Source organism: Peromyscus californicus, unplaced genomic scaffold (genome assembly GCF_007827085.1).
Source record: "Peromyscus californicus insignis strain IS unplaced genomic scaffold, ASM782708v3 Scaffold_1__1_contigs__length_55948999, whole genome shotgun sequence".
NCBI lineage: Eukaryota > Metazoa > Chordata > Mammalia > Rodentia > Cricetidae > Peromyscus > Peromyscus californicus.
The window spans coordinates 5662221-5682523 of record NW_026294492.1 but is presented as its reverse complement, the minus strand read 5'-3'; the positions used below and the strand labels follow the sequence as shown (position 1 = coordinate 5682523).

Below are 20303 nucleotides of genomic sequence, written 5' to 3'. Positions count from 1 at the left end.
GTCCTGTCTATACTTCCTGCCTGGCTACTGGCCAATCAGCATTTTATTTATACAGAGCGATATCCACAGCATGGCAGCACCTCCAGGCTCCTGACATTGGGCTCCATTAGGAGTACTTACTCTTAGGTGAGACCTAACTCCCCTGTTAGGCTGCTTTGGCTGTTACATAGATGTGTTACATGGAGCCACATGTTCACTCCAGTCGTTTGCCGGATTGTAGAACACAGTGTGTGAGCATGATGATCATTGCCATCTTCATCAGAGCAGCTGTGGCCCAAAAGGGAGCCTCGAGGTCAGGCCCATTGACCTAGCACAGAACGGAGTCCCTTATCAGACCCTCTCCTGAGGTCTCAACCGTGCCCCGCTGCACCTCCCTGTCAGGTGAATGTTGCTCTGCCCCAGGAGCTTGTGGTCTTGTGGTCTTGGGAGGTGGTGGAATGTCCAGAATGTGGAAGAGTAACCGAAGCAGGGACTCTATCTGCAGTTAAGGGGAAGTCGTCATCCATGCTGGGGTGAGACTTTTCAGTGATATGTCTGTTTTGAGGTCCCACACACTCCTCCTGTAAGTAGGTATTATTGGAAAGGGGTGGGGTGGAAGGTAGGAGGTGGGGTCTAGTTGGAGGAAGTGTGTAGCATGAATTCTAATTGGTCTTAATAAAAGCCCAGAGTCAGATATCTGAGTGAAAGCTGAAAGATCAGAGGAGCAGAGCAGCCAGCCACTAGTTCTTACCTCTACAAAGTCCTTGGCCAAAAGGGACATGAGCTCCTGTTTCTTCTTGCCTTATATTCCTCTCTCTGCCCAGCCATATCACTTCCCGCCTCCACCTCCCTAGTGCTGGCATTAAAGGCATGAGAACGTAAGGGCTGGGATCAAAGATGTGTGCCACCACTGCCAGGCTCTGTTTCTCTTTTAGACTGGATCAATTTTGTGTAGCCCAGGGTGGCCTTGAACTCACAGAGATCAGTCTGCCTCTGCCTCCTGAGTGCTGGGATCAAAGATGTGTGCCACCACTGCCAGGCTCTGTTTCTCTTTTAGACTGGATCCATTTTGTGTAGCCCAGGGTGGCCTTAAACTCACAGAGATCAGTCTGCCTCTGCCTCTACCTCCCGAGTGCTGGGATTAAAGGTGTGTGCCGCCACTGCCCGGCCTCTGTGGCTAACTAGTGGCTTAGCTCTGCACTCTGATCTTCAGCCGAGCTTTATTTGTTAGATCACAAACAAAATATCACCACAGAAGTGGGTCTCCAAGGGTATGTCTCTAGGGGCTATATCTTAGCCTGGACTCTTCCTGTATTCCATTCTCTCTGCTTGTCTGCTTAGAAGTATACAACACCATGTGTTCACAGTATCATAATGTTCTGCCTAAACTATGAGGCCAAGCTCTCACAGATCGGCTGAGCCCCTCAAATCTGTGACTCAAAACAAATCCCCCCGTCTTAAGGTTTGTGTCAGACGTCTTATCATAGTGGCACAAAAGTAATTTAATCAGCGACCGTCCATCACTCATCAAGGCAAACATCCCCAGAGCATCCCTCTACTAGTACTTTTCTTACTGCCATGACAAAATACCCAACCAAGGCGACTTAGAAGGAAGGAGGGGTTTATTTCTGCTCACAGTCAGAGGGAAGCAGGGCTTGAAGCAGCTGGCCATGTCCATCAGCAGCTGGGAAGCAGGGAGTGAGGAATGCCGATGTTCAGGTCACTTGATGGGACTCCAGCCTGTGACTGCGATACCCAAGTCTAGGATGGGGATTCCCAAGCTCAATGAACCCAACTAGAAACTTGGTCATAGACATCCTCAGAGATTCATCTCTTGGGTGACTCTAGGTCCTGTGGTAGTTCATGTTAGCTATCACAGCCTCCAACACTACTCTTCTCTTCAACACTATTCAGAGCATCAATTAAGTTTATGCTTCTCATCTCTGATTAAGGAGCCAGAGACTTCCAACTGGTAATATAAGCTGACCCTTCAGATTTTACGTATTTTTTGAATTCTTTGTAACAAACACATATTCTTTTTATTTGCTTTAAAAAATATTATATATATGTATATATATTTATTTAATTTTGGTTTTTTGAGACAGGGTTTCTCTGTGGAGTTTTGGTGCCTGTCCTGGATCTTGCTCTGTAGACCCGGCTGGTCTCAAACTCACAGAGATCCACCTGGCTCTGCCTCCCGAGTGCTGGGATCAAAGGCGTGCGGTACTGCCACCTGGCTTTATATTTTTTTAACTCTACTGGGGGGGGGGGCAAGTGGGTGTGGGTACCAGGAAAGGAAGGAAGTCACATCCCCTGGAGCTGGAATTTATAGGCAGCTGTCAGCCCACCAATGTGGGTGTTGGGAACCAAACTCAGGTTCTCGGCAAGGACAACCAGCGCTCTGAAGGGCTGAGCTTCCTCTGTAGCTGCACATGTTTACTTTATAACCATAGAAGACTAACACTGTAGATGAGGCTGGCTTTGAAGTGACAGCAATCCTCCTGCCTCAGTCTTCCCTAAGTATTGGAATTACAAGTATGACCTATCATACCAGCTAAGAAAGAACACTTTCAGAGCAACCTGGTGTGCAAAACATGTTGAGATTTCTGTGGAAAATGTGCTAGACAAGGAAATTTTGAAGCCACGAAGACAAACTGGATAGCTGAAGTCATCAGGCCGGTATGCTGATGCTGTGGAAAAAGGACCCAAGAGCAATTAAATTACAGCTTTGGTGGAGAGCATGGCCGGGACTGGGAAGATAATGCCTATTTTTCCTTCTACATAAAAGCACATGACAAGGAGGTAAGTCAGATTCTCCAAGTCCGTGATTCAGAGTCTTGGGGTGTTGAGTGAGTCCAGAGAAAAACCCTTAGGGTGCGTTTCTCGGAAAGATCTAGGCAGGCTATGTGAACCAGAGAAAGACCAGAGAACGCTGGAAGGGGCATGTCTACGAGACGAAATAGGAGGAAACGTCTTAGTTCTGCAGTAGTTCCATTGCAAGATTGGGTGTGAGGGGCCACGGTGTGGAAGGAGCCAGCGGCATGTGGCAGGCTGGCAAATATTTGTCAACATGGAACTTTTCTCTGAGTCAGAGTAACCTACCTCTGAGGCAGGAGGTGATGGACAGAAGCTCGCAGATTAACCCTGTTTCACCCAGGTCTGCCCTGCAAATATTGCCTCTCCAGACCTCCACCACATTTTGAATGCTTTTTTTTTCTCATCACTTTTATCTGGTGCTATCTAGTCATTTTTAAGTCATTAAAATTCTTGTGTTATTGCGGAAATGTCTGTTTTCACGTTTTTAAAAATCTAAGAGGTTTCCCTCCCCTCCTCCAATGAAGACCTGCCTGCCCAGGGCAGGGGCTGGTTTCACGAATGTTGGAATGTATTCTCAGCCTCCCTTGCCTCTCCTCACTTAGCTGGGCCTGCATCCTGGCACCTGAGCCTCCAATTCCTAACTACAGTGCTTCCCAAAAGAGCCCCAGGGAAGAGTGATTTGCCCCCTGGATGTTCCCAGGGATTTGGTTTTGATGAGAGGAGGCAGGACTTGTGTCTGAGGCTGAGATCTAGTCTACCACCGTCCTCACCGAGAATTCCCAATGTGCTTCTACAGGGCCTGGGTGCCCCTCAGTTGGGGACCCAGCACTCTTCTCTCCTGCCTACCTCGTTTGGTGCTGTGTTCTGGGGTCCCCAAAGACAGACAGTGGGTTGGGCTTGCCACCCATTCTGGTTTCCCCCGGGAGGCAGGGCTCGCTGTGGGTAGGCATGAGCCTGAACCTGTCCGAGGCCGGTGTTCTGCTTGTGGAAGCTCCCCCATTAATCCACTCACTCCTCTGCTGGAGCTGCAGTTCCTTGGAGGATGGTCTGGGAAACTTGAATGGAAGGCTAGGGTCTGGATCCTCCAGGAACCCTTTCTCACAAATGTGAGTCCCCACGGGGAGCCCCCAAGGCCACAGGAACCACGTTTCTCTCATCATTTATTTCTCTTTAGTGAGATTTTTTTCAATGACCCCTCCCAGCCACTGATAACAGTCCACCCCTCCAATGCTCCCCCCCTCCCCCTGCCCCGAGAAAGGGTTTCTCTGTGTAGTTTTGGTGCCTGTCCTGGATCTCACTTTGTAGACCAGGCTGGCCTCAAACTCACAGAGATCCTCCTGGCCCTTTTTTCTTTTTTTTTTTTTTTCTCTTCCTCCACCTTTTGGTTCTTTTGAGACAGGGTCTCACCATGCAGACCAGGCCAACCTCTAACTCACAGAGATCCACCTGCCTCTGCCTCCTGAGTGCTGGGAGCAAAGATGTGCACCACCAAGCCACAGGGTGACCTATCCCTTTCCTGTCTATATTACAGAAAACACCGGCTAGCCTTCGGGTTGGGGTGGCAGGGTTTGAGGGGAAGGCAGACAGAACAGAGGCAAGGTCGGTGGGGGCAAGCCTTGCAAGAGCCTCCCCTACAAGTGCCATAGGGAACGGAGTCTGCAGAAGAGGAAGCCTACTGAAGAGTTTGACAAACGCTTAGTGTTCTGAGGGATGGGGGCAGGGGGAGAAGTTGGGAGATTGGACAGTCCCACGGGGGAGCTTCCAAAGCTTTGAAATAGATCTGAGTGATGAACACAAGTACAGTCAGGTGATGGGCTGGTTAGACACTATGTGGTGTTCTGTGAGATAACGTCCAACTTCCTGGAGGACCTGGAGGAAGCCAGGTCCCCTGAAAGTAGCTAAATCAGTCATATCGGGTGAGGAGGGGAATGAGACTGATGGTGGGTAGAACTCTGGAGCTGGGAACTAATTAAGGCAGGTGGTACCTAGGAAGGAGCACCATGTGTGGGGAGAAGACCAGGAAGTTGGTGTCACAAGGCCCTGTGAAGGGAACATTGCCAGGATGGGGCTGCTGATGGTGTCCAACGGAGGTGGACAGGAATCATCCATGGCATTCGGTAACCTTCCAGAGACACTTTCTGCAGAGGTGGGAGGGGCCCTGGGGGAGATGGTGGGTCCTCAGAGAGCTGGAGGGAGGAGGTCCAGAGGCAGAGCACTCTTGAGATAATGGAGAATGTAAGTCACAGACACCAGAAGGCAGACAGACATCTGTCTCCTGGGTCCCAGAAGGAGGAACTGAGCTGCCTTCGTTGGCAAGAGTAGGCAATGACTTCCAAAGCTGTAATTGTGGTTTATTTCTCTGAATGATTGCTTATCCTGCCAGGCATGGGTGGTAAGTTGACTTTCATAAAAGTGAATGACAGGGAAAAATATTGCCTGGGGCACTTGTGAAAAATACATGCCTTTAGCTGGGTGTGGTGGCTGGCACAGGTCAGCTGGGAGGTGGGGGCAGGATCTGGAGCTGAAGGTCATCCTTGGCTACATAGTGAGTTTGAGGTCTTTTTTTTTTAAACCATGCTAACCATTTTATTTTATTTTATTTTATTGGTCATTCAGTTCTTTATTAGACCATCAGGTGTTTTAGACAGATACAGTATCACAGCTTCACAGAGTTAAACAAATGCAACATAAACAAAATTAACACATCTTAAAATAATATTCTACAACAGAGAAAGAACAAAAGAAAAAAAATCCTGCATTGTTACAGGGTTTTACACAATGTTGAATGCTTTCTATATTCTTGGAGGAGGTCTGGCTGGCTGGCATGGATTCTCCCATGAAGTCTGGTTACTGCGTTGTAACTGAAGGTCATCCTTGTCTACATAGTGAGTTTGAGGCCTGCCTGGGCTACTTGACTCTGTCTTAGACAAAACAGAACATCTAAGCCCAAACCAACCAAGCAAGCAAAGTCTCCATCCCTTCTAAACAGAGGGAAGGTGTCCAGCGCCGCCGGGAAGCACCTGCCGCTCCTCCTACTCCGCCCTCCGGGAGGCGGAGCCTCCGCAGCCCCGCCCACCGCTCCCCCCACGTGACCTGTCAGTTCCTGAGCGTCTCCGGAAAATGGCCGCCGGGCGTGGTACGGGCGCCGCGCTGGTAGCTGCGCGCTCCGGGCGTCGTGTCCTCTGACAAGGTCCGCGGCGCGGCGAGCCGGTTCTGCCGAGCCGAGGGCGCCGTCCTCGGCCAGGCTGTGACACGGTCAGTGCTGGGGGTGGGGGGCGGCGAGGCCGGGGGAGGGAGGGCAGCGGAGGGTCAGGGGCGGGCGGGCGGGCGGGCGAGCCTGTGGGCCGCACCGGGGAGAGGGCGGGTGACCCGAGGCCGGTGCGGGCCGTCGGGGGCCGAGAGGGCGAGGTCGCTGCGGTCGGGGAGCGGGACGCGGGCGCTCCGGGGCGGCGTGCCCCGGTGGGCACCGGCGGGGACTGCAGGCCCAGGCTGCTTTCCTGGCTGTCACACCCATCAGCTCCCGAGTCCCCTCCGCAGGTGCCGCCGAGGCTGACCGTCCCCGTGTCCTTTTGCTAGCCGGGGAGGAGAGGTTGTTGTTTTCTTCTGCGCTCTCTCGTCGCCGAACCCACGGCCCCATTGTCCTGGGCTGAGCTCTTAAAAACGCCTTGCAAAAATGCAAGCCCCTGCTTAGGACGCGTCCATGTTTGCTTTGTCAGCCAGCAGTGGAGGGATATATATATTTTCCCAGCTTGTCTTCACGTAGTGAATGGTTTAAGCCGTTTTAGAACATTTTCTTGTTAATAACTGTTGGTGGAGCTCTCTGCTCCTTAGAGGACGCTTGCTAAAAATGCAGCGTTCTGGGCTGTCCAGAGATTCCTTTGGTGTGTGTGGGGTGTGGCTGAGGGAAAGCCTCTTGGAGGTGATTCCGATAGGTTAGCCTCTGCTCATATTTATTTCGGCACCACGACAAACGAGACGTCTTCATTAAAAGGAAGGATTCACACTTTTTTTTAAAAGGGCGGTTGGGGTGTCTGGTGCAGAGGCAAGATTGGAAAGTGCAGTGGCAAGGTGTGTTTCTTTGTTCTCAAGCCTTACACCGACAGGCTACCTTTTCGGACTCATTTTTGGGGTCCTTGTTAAAAAAAAAATCTGTTTCTGAGCTCCACCACAGGTCTCCCAAGATAGGATTCTCTGGGTAAGGGTACGGTATACAGTTTTCGACGTGCTTTGCAAATAAATGATGTGCACACCAGTTTGAGTATCGTTTTAAACAGCCTGAGAATGGTTTTCAAACTCCTCATTGGGATCTCGTTTCCAGAATTCCTCTTTTCTTCTTTCTTCCTCCTTTCCTTTCCTTTTGATAAGGGTCCCCCCACCCCCACCCCCCACCCCCACCCCCAGACATGGTTTCTCTGTAGCTTGGGAGCCTGTCCTGGAACTCACTCTGTAGACCAGGCTGGCCTCGAACTCACAGAGATCCGCCTGCCTCTGCCTTTCGACTGCAGGGATCAAAGGCGTGCGCCACGGACCACCGACTTTGACAGTGTCTTAATATGTGGCCCTGGTCTGCTTGGGACTGACAGACCAGCTTATCTCTGCCTCCCAAGTGCAGGGGTTAAAGGCCTGTGCTGTGTGCTACCACATCAGGCTCCAATTCAGCTCTTTAAGGACACTGAAGTGTTCATAGTGGCCCGAGCACCCCACAGCCTCAGTCAGTGCCCAGACTGGGTGGTGGGAAGGGAGCATGTGGGGAGAGATGTGCTGCCTCTCTTCCTGTGCTCTCCTCCTCCTCCCCCTCCCTTTTCTCTCCCTCTCCATCTTGTAGCAAGCAGAGGTGCTCTTTTGCTGGTGTTCATGGCAATACCTAACGCTGACACCCATTTTTCTTTCTGAGTCACATGGCTTACTCTTATTTTTTCCATCTAGAATATCTCTGCATATTTGTTCAACCAGAAATTCAAATATTGGTATTTTATTTCGTTGAACTTAATGTCTTCCATTTCTTTTCCATTTTTACTGCCTGACCCCTTTCCTGTAGGCTTCTGTTTTGGCCCCTAACTCATGCCTACAGTTCTGGTTTGTTTTTTTTTCTCTTCTGGGTTGTGTATACATACACTGCTAAGTTAAGTTTTCTGTGATTCTACTTGAGCGTCATCCCCTCTTCCAGCTTTTGCTGAAGAATGTTAGGTCCCCCCCCCTCACTGAATTCCTGAATGTTTAGAAGGCATGAACAGAGATGTAAGGAAAGGGCACTTACAGGGGTGAGGAGAGGTCAGGAAACCAAGTAGCTATGTGGTCTGTTGTTGCTCAGGGGCCACACTGGTTCTCTTAGGAAGGGGCCTTCTCTCTTCATGTCCGTAAGTTGTCATTCTCTCATTCTCTGATGACTGTCATCTTACGTATCATCCATAGTGACAGGCACAGTTTTAAGTCCAACTCTGGGCTGGCCCTGCTTATCTTTCGAGCGTGACGTGTACAGATCGTTTACATGGCCCTGCTTGCGGCTAATGGTAGAGAATATGCTCTTGAGGGTGGGAAGGGGCCTGTCTGGACAAAGACCTCCCTCCCCGAGAAGAGGCATCCTTTATGTACCTATGTTGTCCCTCAGCTTGACAATTTTTTCATGAGATTCTGCTTGCTGTAGGCCTGTAATAGGTTCTGGAGACAGGAGAGTGGAGACAGCCTTTAAGCTAGAAGAGATACAGGTCTAAACCATTGTGGACTTGGAAGCTGTAGCTGTGACTTGCATGCAGGATGTGTTTTGGCTTGCTGGGAGTAAAAACGCTGGCATGCCATGTTGATGAGCACGGGCAAACTCACGATTCTACCAAGATTGGCTTGGTTCTACTGTATGCCAGGCCCTTCTCCAGCTGTTAGAAACTGAGCAGTGGACAGAGGCCGTATTCTTGCTGAACTCTTTGCTGGGGTCGGGAGGGCAGGCTAAGTAAGTAAATGGCATGTTGAGTCATGCTAAGGGCTATCTCGAAGAAAGCTGAGTTATGGAATGGTAATAGTAGTGGAAGGTGAGGGCTATTTTATACTTAGTGGCTGGGGGGTGCTCTGCATCAGGTAACATTTGTACGGAAACACAAGATGGCCTGAATAAAGTGAAGTAGAGAATGGTAGGAGGTGAGCCTAGGGAGAAGGAGAGGGGAGGTTTAAGTGAGCTAGAGCTAGGAGGACCATGCAAGAGTGTGATACGGTGTTTTAGTCTAGCACTGAACAGTGTGTGCATTTTAAATAGTTGAGATGGCACATGTGTAGTTCTTAGCCCCCTCCCTTCATCTGGTAGAAGCATTTTTCAGTCAATAGTTTTTGGAAACATATTGATCCCCTGTGTGAATTTGTCACAGTTTGTATACCCCTAGGTTTAAAAGATGCTTGTGTGTCTGCTTGAGTTTGTGTATTGCACCATTTGCGTGCAAGTGCCCTTGGAGGCAGGCTCCTCTGGAACTGGAGATCATGCACTGGGAACTGAACCCAGATCCTCTGCAGGAGCAGTGATTGCCCTTCCTACTCTCACTTTTGTTCTTGTGAAGGAAGTTGTGTGATATTTAAAATTTCTATCCACATTTTTCCTGATTTTAGAATTGTTTCCTAGGTGTGAAATTATTGGATCAATTAACTTCTTTAAAGTAAGGCATATTGATATAATTAATTTTCATGTTATAGAATGTACCCTTTTTGGGGTGTGGTTTTGAGTTCTGACAGGTCTGTGTAGTTATGGAACTCCAGCACAATTGAGGTAGAGACTATCCATCAGCTCTCAATGCTCTTGCATTCCTGTGCAGTGTCTCACCAACCCCCGGTGTGCTTCTGTCCGGTTGGGTAGTTCTTGTTTCAGAAGGTCATATTTACATGGACTCCTATAGTGCAATAATAATTTTGGCCCACTGGTCCCCAGAATAGATTTCCTTCCTGCATATAAAACTTGAATCCTACCCCAAGGACCCCAGAAGTCTCAGCTCTTCACAGCATCAGCTCTCTTAAGTCCCAGTAGCTCAGAAAGTTCCAATGCCATCTTCTAAGTCCAGCACGAGTGAGGCGGGCAGGGAGCCTGTGGGACTCAGTCAGCTAGGCCGCTGGCACCTGTCTGTAGTCATGTCATTGGGAGGCAGACCAGGAGAATCTACCTTGAGGCTGACCTAAAATATGTACTAAGAGCCTGTCTCAAGAATAGAAACAGACAAAAAACTAAACCAGGTAAACAAAACCAAACGAACAAGTTATCTGCTCCTGAGTAGGTCTGAAGGAGCAATTTAGTTCTCCTGGTACAGGTCAAGTTTTTTGTTTTTCTTTTTTAAATTTTGATGAACCTTGATCTATCAGATTTCTCCTTTTTTATGTACTGTGCTTTTAGTATTTATTTATTTATTTTATTTTTTTGGTCTTTTGACACAGGGTTTCTCTGTGTAACAGCCCTAGCTGTCCTGGAACTAGCTTTGTAGACCAGGCTGGCCCCGAACTCACAGAGATCCATCTGCCTCTGCCTCCCGAGTGCTGGGACTAAAGGCGTGCGCCACCACTGCCCGGCTTAGTTTTATATTAAAGCAGTTTTCTTTTCTTTTTTTTTTTTTAAATTTATTTATTATGTATACAGTGCTCTTCCTGCATGTTTGCCTGCACACCAGAAGAGGGCACCAGATCTCATTACAGATGGTTTTCAGCCACCAAGTGGGTGCTGGGAATTGAACTCAGGACCTCTGGAAGAGCAGCCAGTGCCCTTAACCGCTGAGCCATCTCTCCAGCCCCTAAAGCAGTTTTCTTAATCAGAGGTTGCAGAAACAGTGTGCTTTCTTGCAGCAGTTTTGTGCTGAGGTGTTACATTGAGGTTAGTTTTGAGTTAGAATCTGTAGAGTGGGCAGAGTAAGGACTGAAGATTTTACACTTAGATGTCCCTTGAGTAGAATACAGTCTATTTAAAACAATTTTAGAATGTGCTTATTTATTCTTTGACAATTTAATGTGTATATACAGTGTACGTCGATCACACCCACCTCACCCCTCCACTTCTCGACACCCTCCAAGTTTCTACTTTCTCTGACTTACACCCTAGTTGTGGTGGTGTGCCCCGAGCAAACGGGATGCTTTTCCAGTGGTGGAAACCAGTGGAGAGCAAGGACGTGGTCGAGGGGCAGGAGTGCCGGGCTACTGTGGGCCAACTGAAGTTATTACTCTCCTACATCCCATGATAGGCTACACTTTCTCATAGCATGGCCTGTAAGAGTGAGGGACAAGCTACAGCATGTCTGATGGAGAGAGATTTAGCGGACAGGCTGAGCATAGATGCCTGGGTGGGATGGGGCATGGTCGTATAGTGAAGGGACAGAGGAGGACGTGTAGGCCTGTAAGGCTATAGGTGTTAAATAGGCGAGCGGCCACACCACTTACTCTGCTGAGGTGAAACATTTGATTTTCCTGTCCTCTGAGAAGCCATTTTAGGGCTTTGAGCAAAAGGATTTAGTTCAACTCAGTAAGGCTCCAGTACACATTTCAGTGACAGCGTAGGTCACCTGCATGCTGGTCAATGATGCAGATTCAGGGACCCAACTCAGATCTACTGAGTCAGAGACTCTGAGAGGAGGGCCCAGGGATCTGTGCTATAATCCCTCCCAATGACTCTGATGCATCCATAGCCTAAGGGTTATTTTTGATTGATAAATACTAATTGTATATGCTTATGTTTCCATGTGTATACATTATGGAATGATCAACTCAGGCTAATTAGCTTGTTCATCACCTCACATTCTTATAATTTCTTTGTGGTGAGAACATTTAAAATCAACTCACTTGGCTACTTTGAAAAACATGATATGCTACTGATAAATCACAGATACAGACTCCAGAACCTTTTGCCCTGGTCCAGCTAAAACTTTGTACTCTTGGACCAATGTGGCCTTTTCTGTCTGTATCTGCACCCCTTAGTCCCTGCTAGCTCAGTTAGAAGCTCACTGTGGATGCTTTATAGACAGAAAGGGCCAGGGAGGCTGAGTGGAAGCTGAGAGAGAAGTCGGCATGGCTTGTAGACGGGTAGAGGCAGAGGCAGTGACAACAGATAGGGGTGACTTCTGTGGGCAGAGCTGGGAGGACCTGCTGTTCTAGACTGTCATGTGTTAGATTCAATATCATGTGAAAAGGAGGGCTAAGTGACAGGTAAGGCCTGGGCCCTGGAAGGATGGAGCTGGAGCTGATGTGAGCCAAGATGGGGTCAGCAATAGGCACAGTGGAGTGCCATTTCCCTTGCACGTGGGGTGGTGGTGACAAAGGTTGGTAGCATCCAGCTTGGGTTTTGGATGAATTGAGGTTGATATGCACTGTGAGTCTGGGAAAGGACATCTTGTCAGCATTGTGACAGGTAAGGTGTGGGGATTTGTTTATATTTCTACCATTGGAGGTGCGTCTGAATACACTGGAGGGTAAAAACTGAAGGATATTTAATAACAATTAACTTATTTCTAACCAGAAATGTACATTTTTGTCTGATTTGTTTTTTACAGGTGAAATAAAGTTGGCTATAGATTTCTGTGAAAATGTCGGTTCTAATATCACAGAGTATTATAAATTACGTGGAGGAAGAAAATATTCCTGCTCTGAAAGCTCTTCTTGAGAAGTGCAAAGATGTGAATGAGAGAAATGAGGTGAGGCTGAGAGTAAATTCTTCCCTTGTTTGTAGACTGCTCTCTGCACAAGGTGCTGTGCTAAGGATGGAGGTGGGGAGCAGGTGGCTCTCTGCTTCAGCAGACATATTCATGAAGCAAGTTCTTGTTGGAAGTCTATTGGATTCTGTGTTTTGAATGTACTTTTTAGCTAACGTAAATGGTTGAATATTGAATATAGGCTTATTGACTTTCCCCCTGATAAAATAGTAAGTATTCAGGAGGTTTGAGTCTTGAAAACTACAGTGCCTCTAGGAAGCTTTATAGTATGTGTCTAAGACCCCCACTTCCTTCAGATAGACCAACCAGACTAAATATGTTCTTGGTCAAGTCTCAAATCTTCCTGAGTTGTTCATTTCACATACCCTGGGATTTTAGATGCTACATGTTTTAGAGAGTATTACAAACTTACCTTAAATATTAACCTTAAATACCTTAAATATTTCCGTTAAATAGTATGGCAAAAACATTGCTCTTATTTCATCAGATGTAGTATGATGGTTGAAAACTATTTGATATGACATTTTAGAGAATAATAAAATTTTAACTGTCAAAGTATGTGTTTATCTTAATAACTTTTAAATTTTTAGATTATTATTTTATGTGTGTGGGTATTTTACCTGCATGTATGTATGTGTACCATGTGTATGCCTAGTGCATGCAGAGGTCAGAAGAAGGCACTGGATCCCTGGGACTGGAGTTAACAGACAGTTGTGAGCCACCAGGTGGGTGGTGGGAATTGAACCCAGGTCCTTTGGAAGGGCCCAGTGCTCTTAACCACTAAGCCATCTCTCCACCCCTTCTTTTTGTTAGAGTCCACAAGAAGTCCCATAAAAGACCACCAGTCATGTATACAATCAACAAGAACATTTATTAAAATTGCCAACATGTTGGGGTTGCAAATGGTGACCCCTGTGAGAAGCTTGCAGGCTCCTTTTTAGCCGGGTTAGTGGAATTCCAGGGAGGAGAGATTAGTCTGGGTGCTGATTGGTAGGTGGATCTAGTGGTTAGGGACTTTCCAGCGACAGGGTAGGGAAAGCTATCTTCAGCTAGCAGGAGACTATGGGGCCTGCAGATTGGTTGCCCCTGAGTTGTGGTTTTCCCAAGAACTGCTTTCTCAGCTCCAATCAGCTCCAGTAAACTGAAACTAAGGCCTGATCCTTGGCAGGGCTACTAGAAGCCTGTCATGGCCCTTGTCTGGCTCCCCTTCCCTCTCACTTCCTTTTTCAATGCTAGGGATTGAACCTGTGCCCTCACGCATGCTAGGGAAGAGCACTACTGTTGAGCTCTATACATAGCCCGACAGTGGACACTTTGTAATTTTTATTTTTATTAAACTTATTTGTGTGTGTGTGTGTGTGTAGGTCAGGGAGCAATTTCAGGAGTTGGTTCTCTACTATCATGTGGGTCTTTGGGATAGAATGAGATTGTCAGGCTTGGTGGCAAGTACCTTTATCTGCTGAGCCATCTCTTCTCATAAAATTTAATCTTGGAGCAGGATATGGTGGTGTACTCCTTTATTCCAACACTCAGGAGTCAGAGGCAGGCAGATCTTTGTGAGTTCAAGTACAACCTGGTTTACATAGTAAGTTTCAGACCAGTTAGGCTATATAGTCATACCCTCCCAAAAAAGTAAACAAAAAATTATTATTATTATTATTTTTTTTAAATTGTTGAACTGGGAGGTATAGTTTGGAAGAATGCTTCCTGGCATGAGCAAGGCCCTATCTTCAACAAGACTGAGAATAATCTAGAATTTCACAGTTGGTTAGGTTTTCTCTTCTTTCTTGTCGTTTAGATTATTGAAGCTCCTTCATCTTAATGTGTTTAGCTTATCATTTTTATTGCATTTTATTTAGTGTGTGTGTGTGTGTGTGTGTGTGTGTGTGTGTGTGTGTGTGTGTGTGCGCGCGCGCGCGTGTGCGCGCGCGCCATGTTACCCAACTGGGAATCCTAAGACAGCTTGCAGAAGTAGGTTCTCTCCTTCCACCATGTGGGTCCTGGGGCTCTGACTTAGGTCTCCACAGCCTTTGGTCACCATTCTTGAAAAGGATTCTTAAATATTAGATCAGTGAAATAAAATAATATATATGTGTGTGTTTAGCATATAATTGACTATAACCTGTGTATCTGGGTTCTTTGCCTCTTTTGTTTTATTTATGAACTAGATAAGTCTCAGCTTATGAATAGTTCCATAAGCAGTCGGCAGCTTTGGTGTCTTGATTCTTGGAAAGAGCAAGGTCACCTTTCCTGGGGTGGAGTAGGCCTGGTTGATAGGTCTTATTGAGACTGGACATTCTGACTAAGAAAATGAAACAAGACTTTAAGAGATGAATTTTGTTGTGTGTTTATAAACACTCTAGAAGGAATTTCAAGAGAGGATTTCAAAATGTTTTGCTTTTACTGTAATTATTGGAAGAAGACAATAGTCATTTAAGAGATAACTGCTTTAGGGGCAATGATTGTGTAGGTCTGATTTACATACAAACAACGTAGAAACAAGATCCTGGGAATTAGAAGAACAGGTAATTGAACTGCAGACGGGTTTGCATTGTAGCCTCCGGGGGAGCTGAGAGGGGGACCCCCTTGAGGAGAAGTTCAGTTGGTGTAGAGTGTTGTGTTTTCTTTGGTGTACTTGGGCCTGCGATCACGGTGAGCAGTGGAGGAGAGGTGTCTTAGTCAGCTTGTGTGCATTTGTAATGGAATTCCACAGGCTGGGTGATGTCTTCTCATAGAGGTCAGGAAGTCTAAGATGAAGGGCTGGCATCTGCTGAGAGCCTTCTTGCTGCATCACAACATGGCAGAAGACATCCTGTGGGTGAGAGAGGACGTGTGAAAGGGAATGAGAGAGACAGAAGGGAGCCAAACTCTGCTTTTATTAGGATCGCAGTGCTCCAGCAACTAACCCACTGGCACAGTATGACACTGATCCATCCAGGAGGCCTGTGCTCCCATCATCTACTTGCCTCTTCAGGTCCCTGCCACTCAGTATTATGTTGTATTGAGTTTCCAGCACAGGAACTTTGAGGGATACATTCAAACAGTAATGAAGGGGAGTGGGTTTTTCATCCTCTTGAGTTTAGAAAGCAGTAGGCTTGTGGTTTGTGGAGTATGTAAGCCTAGATATGGAGGACACTTTTGTGACTCATTGTCAAATGCAAGGATAAAGTTCTCCTGATGGCAAATTGCTTCTTTCTCTAGAGCTGTGGTTGCTACCTTGGTTGAACAGGAAGTAGCAGAATCTAGAAATAATAGGCTTTACGATTCAGTTTACAAGGTACTCTTCTCTCTTTAGGAATCTAATAAAACTGAGCTGGGTGGTGGTGGTGCACACCTTTAATCCCAGAATTAGGAGGCAGAGGCAACTGGATCTCTGAGTTCAAGGCCAGCCTCATTACAGAGCAGGTTCCAGGACAGCCAGGGCTGTTATGTCAAGTTTATGCATCCTCAGGGCTCAGATTCAGTTTCTTCTGTGTTGTATGGATGACACTTGATAGATTAGGAGAGGGATACTGTAGGAAGTATGCCAAAAAAAAAAAAAATAGAACTGATTTAGGCATGTGTGGCATAGTAATTGATGTCTGCCATCATGACTTAGAATCATAAATGTTTTAAGTTAATCTGCTTAACAAATAGTGATGTGCACATTGCTTTTTTAATTTATTTTTTAATTACATTTTTTCATACGGTATTTTTGATTGTGTTTTTCCCCCTTTCTCATCTCTTCCCAGATCCTCTCTGCCTTCCTATCCACTCAACTTTATGTTCTTTCTCACTCTTTTTCTTTCTCTTTCAAAACAACTAAGAAATAGCAAACAAACAAACAAAAACACCCACAGGAAACAAAACATCCCACAAAAGCAAAAATCAAGACAAACAGACAAAAGGCCAACCGGATCCACAAAAAAAAAAAAAAACAAAAAAAAAACCAAAGCAAAATAAACAAAAAGTCCACAAATATCATTGAGTTACTTTTGTGTTGGCCAAGTCCAGCTGGGTATGGGGCTGTCCAGCTGGGTGTGGGCTGTCCAGCTGGGTATGGGGCTGTCCAGCTGGGTATGGGGCTGTCCAGCTGGGTGTGGGCTGTCCAGCTGGGTATGGGGCTGTCCAGCTGGGTGTGGGCTGTCCAGCTGGGTGTGGGCTGTTCAGCTGGGTATGGGGCTATCCAGCTGGGTATGGGGCTGTCCAGCTGGATATGGCGATGGCCTGGAGTGTGGACAGTAGACCCAGGGACACTACACTGCACAGAACTGGTATTCCCTTTGCCCCCTGGTACCAGCTGCAGATAACTTCTTAGTTAGAGGTAGGAGCTATGTCTGCTTTACTCTCTGAGTTCGGTGACCCCCATCTGGCTTGAACCTGTGCAGGTCTCGTGCATGCTGCCAGTTTCTGTGAGGTCATATTGTACATTGCTTTTTCGAATGGCTGATTATAAAATTTAATGTTCAAATGAGAAACTTTTCCACTTGGAAAATATGGTTATACATGGCGCCTCAATCTCTAATGAGTGATGTGGCCACCACATATAATTTAATGTCTCTCATTATAAGAATGCCTGTGTTTATGTGTTTTATTTTTCACTTTGTTTAAACCAATAGTTATGTTTAACTCTTTACTTACATTATCCTTATAGTAGTATTTATTTGCTGCTTCTGAATGAACTCATAGTGCCTAAAACAGATTATTAACATTATGGTGGGAAAATTACATTTCTTTTTTTTTTTTTTTTTTTTTTAGTATACTTTTATTTCATGTGCATTGTTGTTTTGCCATGAGTGTTGAGTCCCCTGGAACTGGAATTATAGACAATTGTAATGTCTATAATTGCCATGTGGATGCTGGGAACTGAATCTGGTTCTTCTGGAAGAGTAGTCAGTGCTCCTAACCACTGAGGCACCTCTTCAGTCTCGGGAAGTTACATTTCTAATGGCTTTAATGTATTTATTTTTCTGAAGATTAAATGCAGAGCCATATACATTTGAGGCAAGTGCCATCACTGACCTATATACCCTAACCAGCTCATGACTTTCAGATCATCAGTAAACTGAGCTTATAGTTCAAAGTTGTTGATCAATTATAGAAATACAGGAAACACATTTGGGGCTTTAAACACTTTGGTGAAAAGGTGAGTGTGGTGCTTATCAGTGTTGTAGTGAGAGCACATCATGTTGCTAAACTCTCCGTCCTGTTTGTCTCTAGTGCGGCCAGACTCCCCTGATGATAGCTGCTGAACAGGGCAATGTGGAAATAGTGAAAGAGCTGATTAAGAATGGAGCCAACTGCAACCTGGAAGATCTGGTATGCATGCATGGGCTGCTCCTTAGTCCTCCTCTGATCTGTTCATGGAAGTGGTGCAGGGGTGATGACTAAAGGTGGTGCTTTGGGCCGGGCAGTGGTGGCACACGCCTTTAATCCCAGCACTCAGGAGGCAGAGCCAGGTGGATCTCTGTGAGTTCGAGGCCAGCCTGGGCTACAGAGGGAGTTCTAGGACAGGCTCCAAAACGACACAGAGAAACCCTGTCTCGAAAAACAAAACAAACAAAAAGATGGTGCTGGAAGTGGTACTTTATGCCTTTAATCACAGTCCCAGCACTCAGGAGGCAGAAGCAGGAGGGACTCGGAGTTCCAGGCCCACCTGGTCTACATAGAGAATTCCAGGCTAGTCACGGCGCCATAGTGAGACTCTGCTTCTAAACAAACAAACAAACAAACAAGCGTTGTTAAACGTGCTTTGAGATATATCTCACCTTTGCCTTATGTGCTATGTTGTCTTTTGTTTTTTTTAATCAGGAGAGAATTTTTTGCTTGCAACCAAGTGTTTCAGCTCCTTGATGTTTTCCCTCTGTACATAGCGCACCTGAAGCTCCTATCTGGACAATCAAGTGTCTTCAGACGATCTCTGTGTGTGAGCTGTGCTGTGAAGTCGTTTTCTGCAGCTGTAACTTACAGACTGTGTTATGTTTGATGATTATCCCTTCTGATACTCTTCTGAGGGATGAATCACCATTCTGTTTCCTTTCGATATCCTGGTATTTTTAGACTTACTTTGGGTTCACACAGCCACATTCTTTTGCTTTGAGTGACCATTTGAATTTTTTGTTTTTGAGACAGGGTCTCACTGTGTAGACCTCCCTCTGTCTCTCCAGTGCTGAGATTAAAAGCATGTGTTACTATATTCCTGGTGTGATCATTTGAATTAATTCACTCCCTATAAAGCAGTGGTTCTCAATCTTTCTAATGCTGTGGCCCTTTGATACAATTCTTCATGTTGTGGTGACCCCCCCCACCACAAATTTATTTTGGTTGCTACTTTATAACTGTAATTTTGCTACTGTTATGAATCATAATGTAAATATTTTTGGAGATAGAGGTTTGTCAAAGGGATTGCAACCCAGAGGTTGAGAACCACTGTCTAAATAAAAATTAGGACAATTCTGTTTTTTATTTATAAAACAGGAGATCATAGTTTTCTTTGTCACAAGATTTCTTTTTTTTTTTTTTTGTTAAATTTATTTATTATGTATACAGTATTCTGCCTGCATGTATTCCTGTAGGCCAGAAGAGAGCACCAGACTTCATTACGGAGGTTATGAGCCACCATGTGGTTGCTGGGAATTGAACTCAGGACCTTTAGAAGAGCAGCCAGTGCTCTTAACCGCTGAGCCATGTCTCCAGCCCCTGTCACAAGGTTTCTAACCTCCCACCTGCAGTGGCTGTACTTTAATACTGTATGCATGTGTCCTCTCATTGAGTTACAGGCTCTTGAGTTTGAGTAACAATTGCTAGCTGTAGGATCGCCCTTGAGGTGTTGGTGGTCAGTCCAGGAAGGAGCTGGAACAAGCACGCGTGACACTGCTCTCTGTAACTGTTAGTCCTGACACAGGCAGGCGGTAGTCCTGACGCAGTGTACAGTTGGAGGAAACACTGAAGGAGACCCCAGATTCAAATAGCATGTAGCAGCAAAGAGCGTTTATTAATATTTCAGCCTTTGTGGGGTCGTTCACCTGTACAACATGGCGACGACCCTGAGAGGAGCGTGTAGGCTCCTTTGAAGCACAGCTAAGTGGAGTTTTAGGTCATCTCATACATTATTGGTTAAACAAGCAGCAGTTACACTAGTATACTTTTAATTGGCTGAGCTTTATTCTTATCATTTTTGGACATGCTTGCACAAGCTTGGGCAAGTTTGGATGTGACTCAGAAGGAGCTGCTGATTTGTCCTTGAGACCTTGTGAGGCTGGCTCAGGCCTCGTCCTTGAATACAAGGACATTGTGGATAAATGGCCCTTTGTGGGAGAGACACCTGTTTTGTCCTTCTCAGAGAACTGAAACCAAAACTCAGTTGTGAGGGTGGTTGAGCTTAACCCCTTCAGCAGGCAGGTAAAGCCTTAGAGACAGCTCCTCATTGTTCCATGGAGGCTTAGCATGGCTCACGTTATGTCAGTTTGAACACTCTTTTGGCATGTAAATTCAAGCGTATCCCTCACTTTGCAATGTTGTTTCTTTTTTTGAAATGTGCCAATTTGAATATTTTTCAAGGATAACTGGACAGCACTTATATCTGCATCTAAAGAGGGGCACATCCACATTGTGGAGGAGCTGCTGAAGTGTGGGGCCAACCTGGAGCACCGTGACATGGTACGTGTGTTTTCTGCAGAGCGGCATTAGTTAGCTGAGAGTCACCAACAGTGGTGGAGACACAGGAAACCTTGTCTGTACTTTATCCTGGAGCTGAGGACCGAACCCAGGGCCTTGCGCTTGCTAGGCAAGCGCTCTACCACTGAGCTAAATCCCCAACCCCCAATCTGTACTTTATTTTTAAGATAGGGGCTTTTTGTTTACAACTTGGGG

At 46.3% G+C, this 20303-nt stretch overlaps 1 protein-coding gene across 13 annotated transcripts in view; it reads left to right on the top strand.

Annotated features, from left to right (window-relative positions):
- Positions 1 to 5895: 5895 nt before the first annotated feature.
- Positions 5896 to 20303, top strand: part of Kidins220 (kinase D interacting substrate 220) — an 87967-nt gene continuing 73559 nt past the window's right edge. For all 13 annotated transcript variants that reach the window (XR_008220102.1, XR_008220101.1, XM_052745795.1 and 10 more), the window contains exons 1-4: positions 5896 to 6051; positions 12294 to 12434; positions 17652 to 17750; positions 19992 to 20090. Coding sequence is in view for 11 of the 13 variants with exons in the window: in XM_052745795.1 (XP_052601755.1) it covers positions 12327 to 12434; positions 17652 to 17750; positions 19992 to 20090 (306 nt within the window). In the remaining 2 variants the exon portion in view is untranslated. The remainder of the gene's footprint in view (positions 6052 to 12293; positions 12435 to 17651; positions 17751 to 19991; positions 20091 to 20303) is intronic.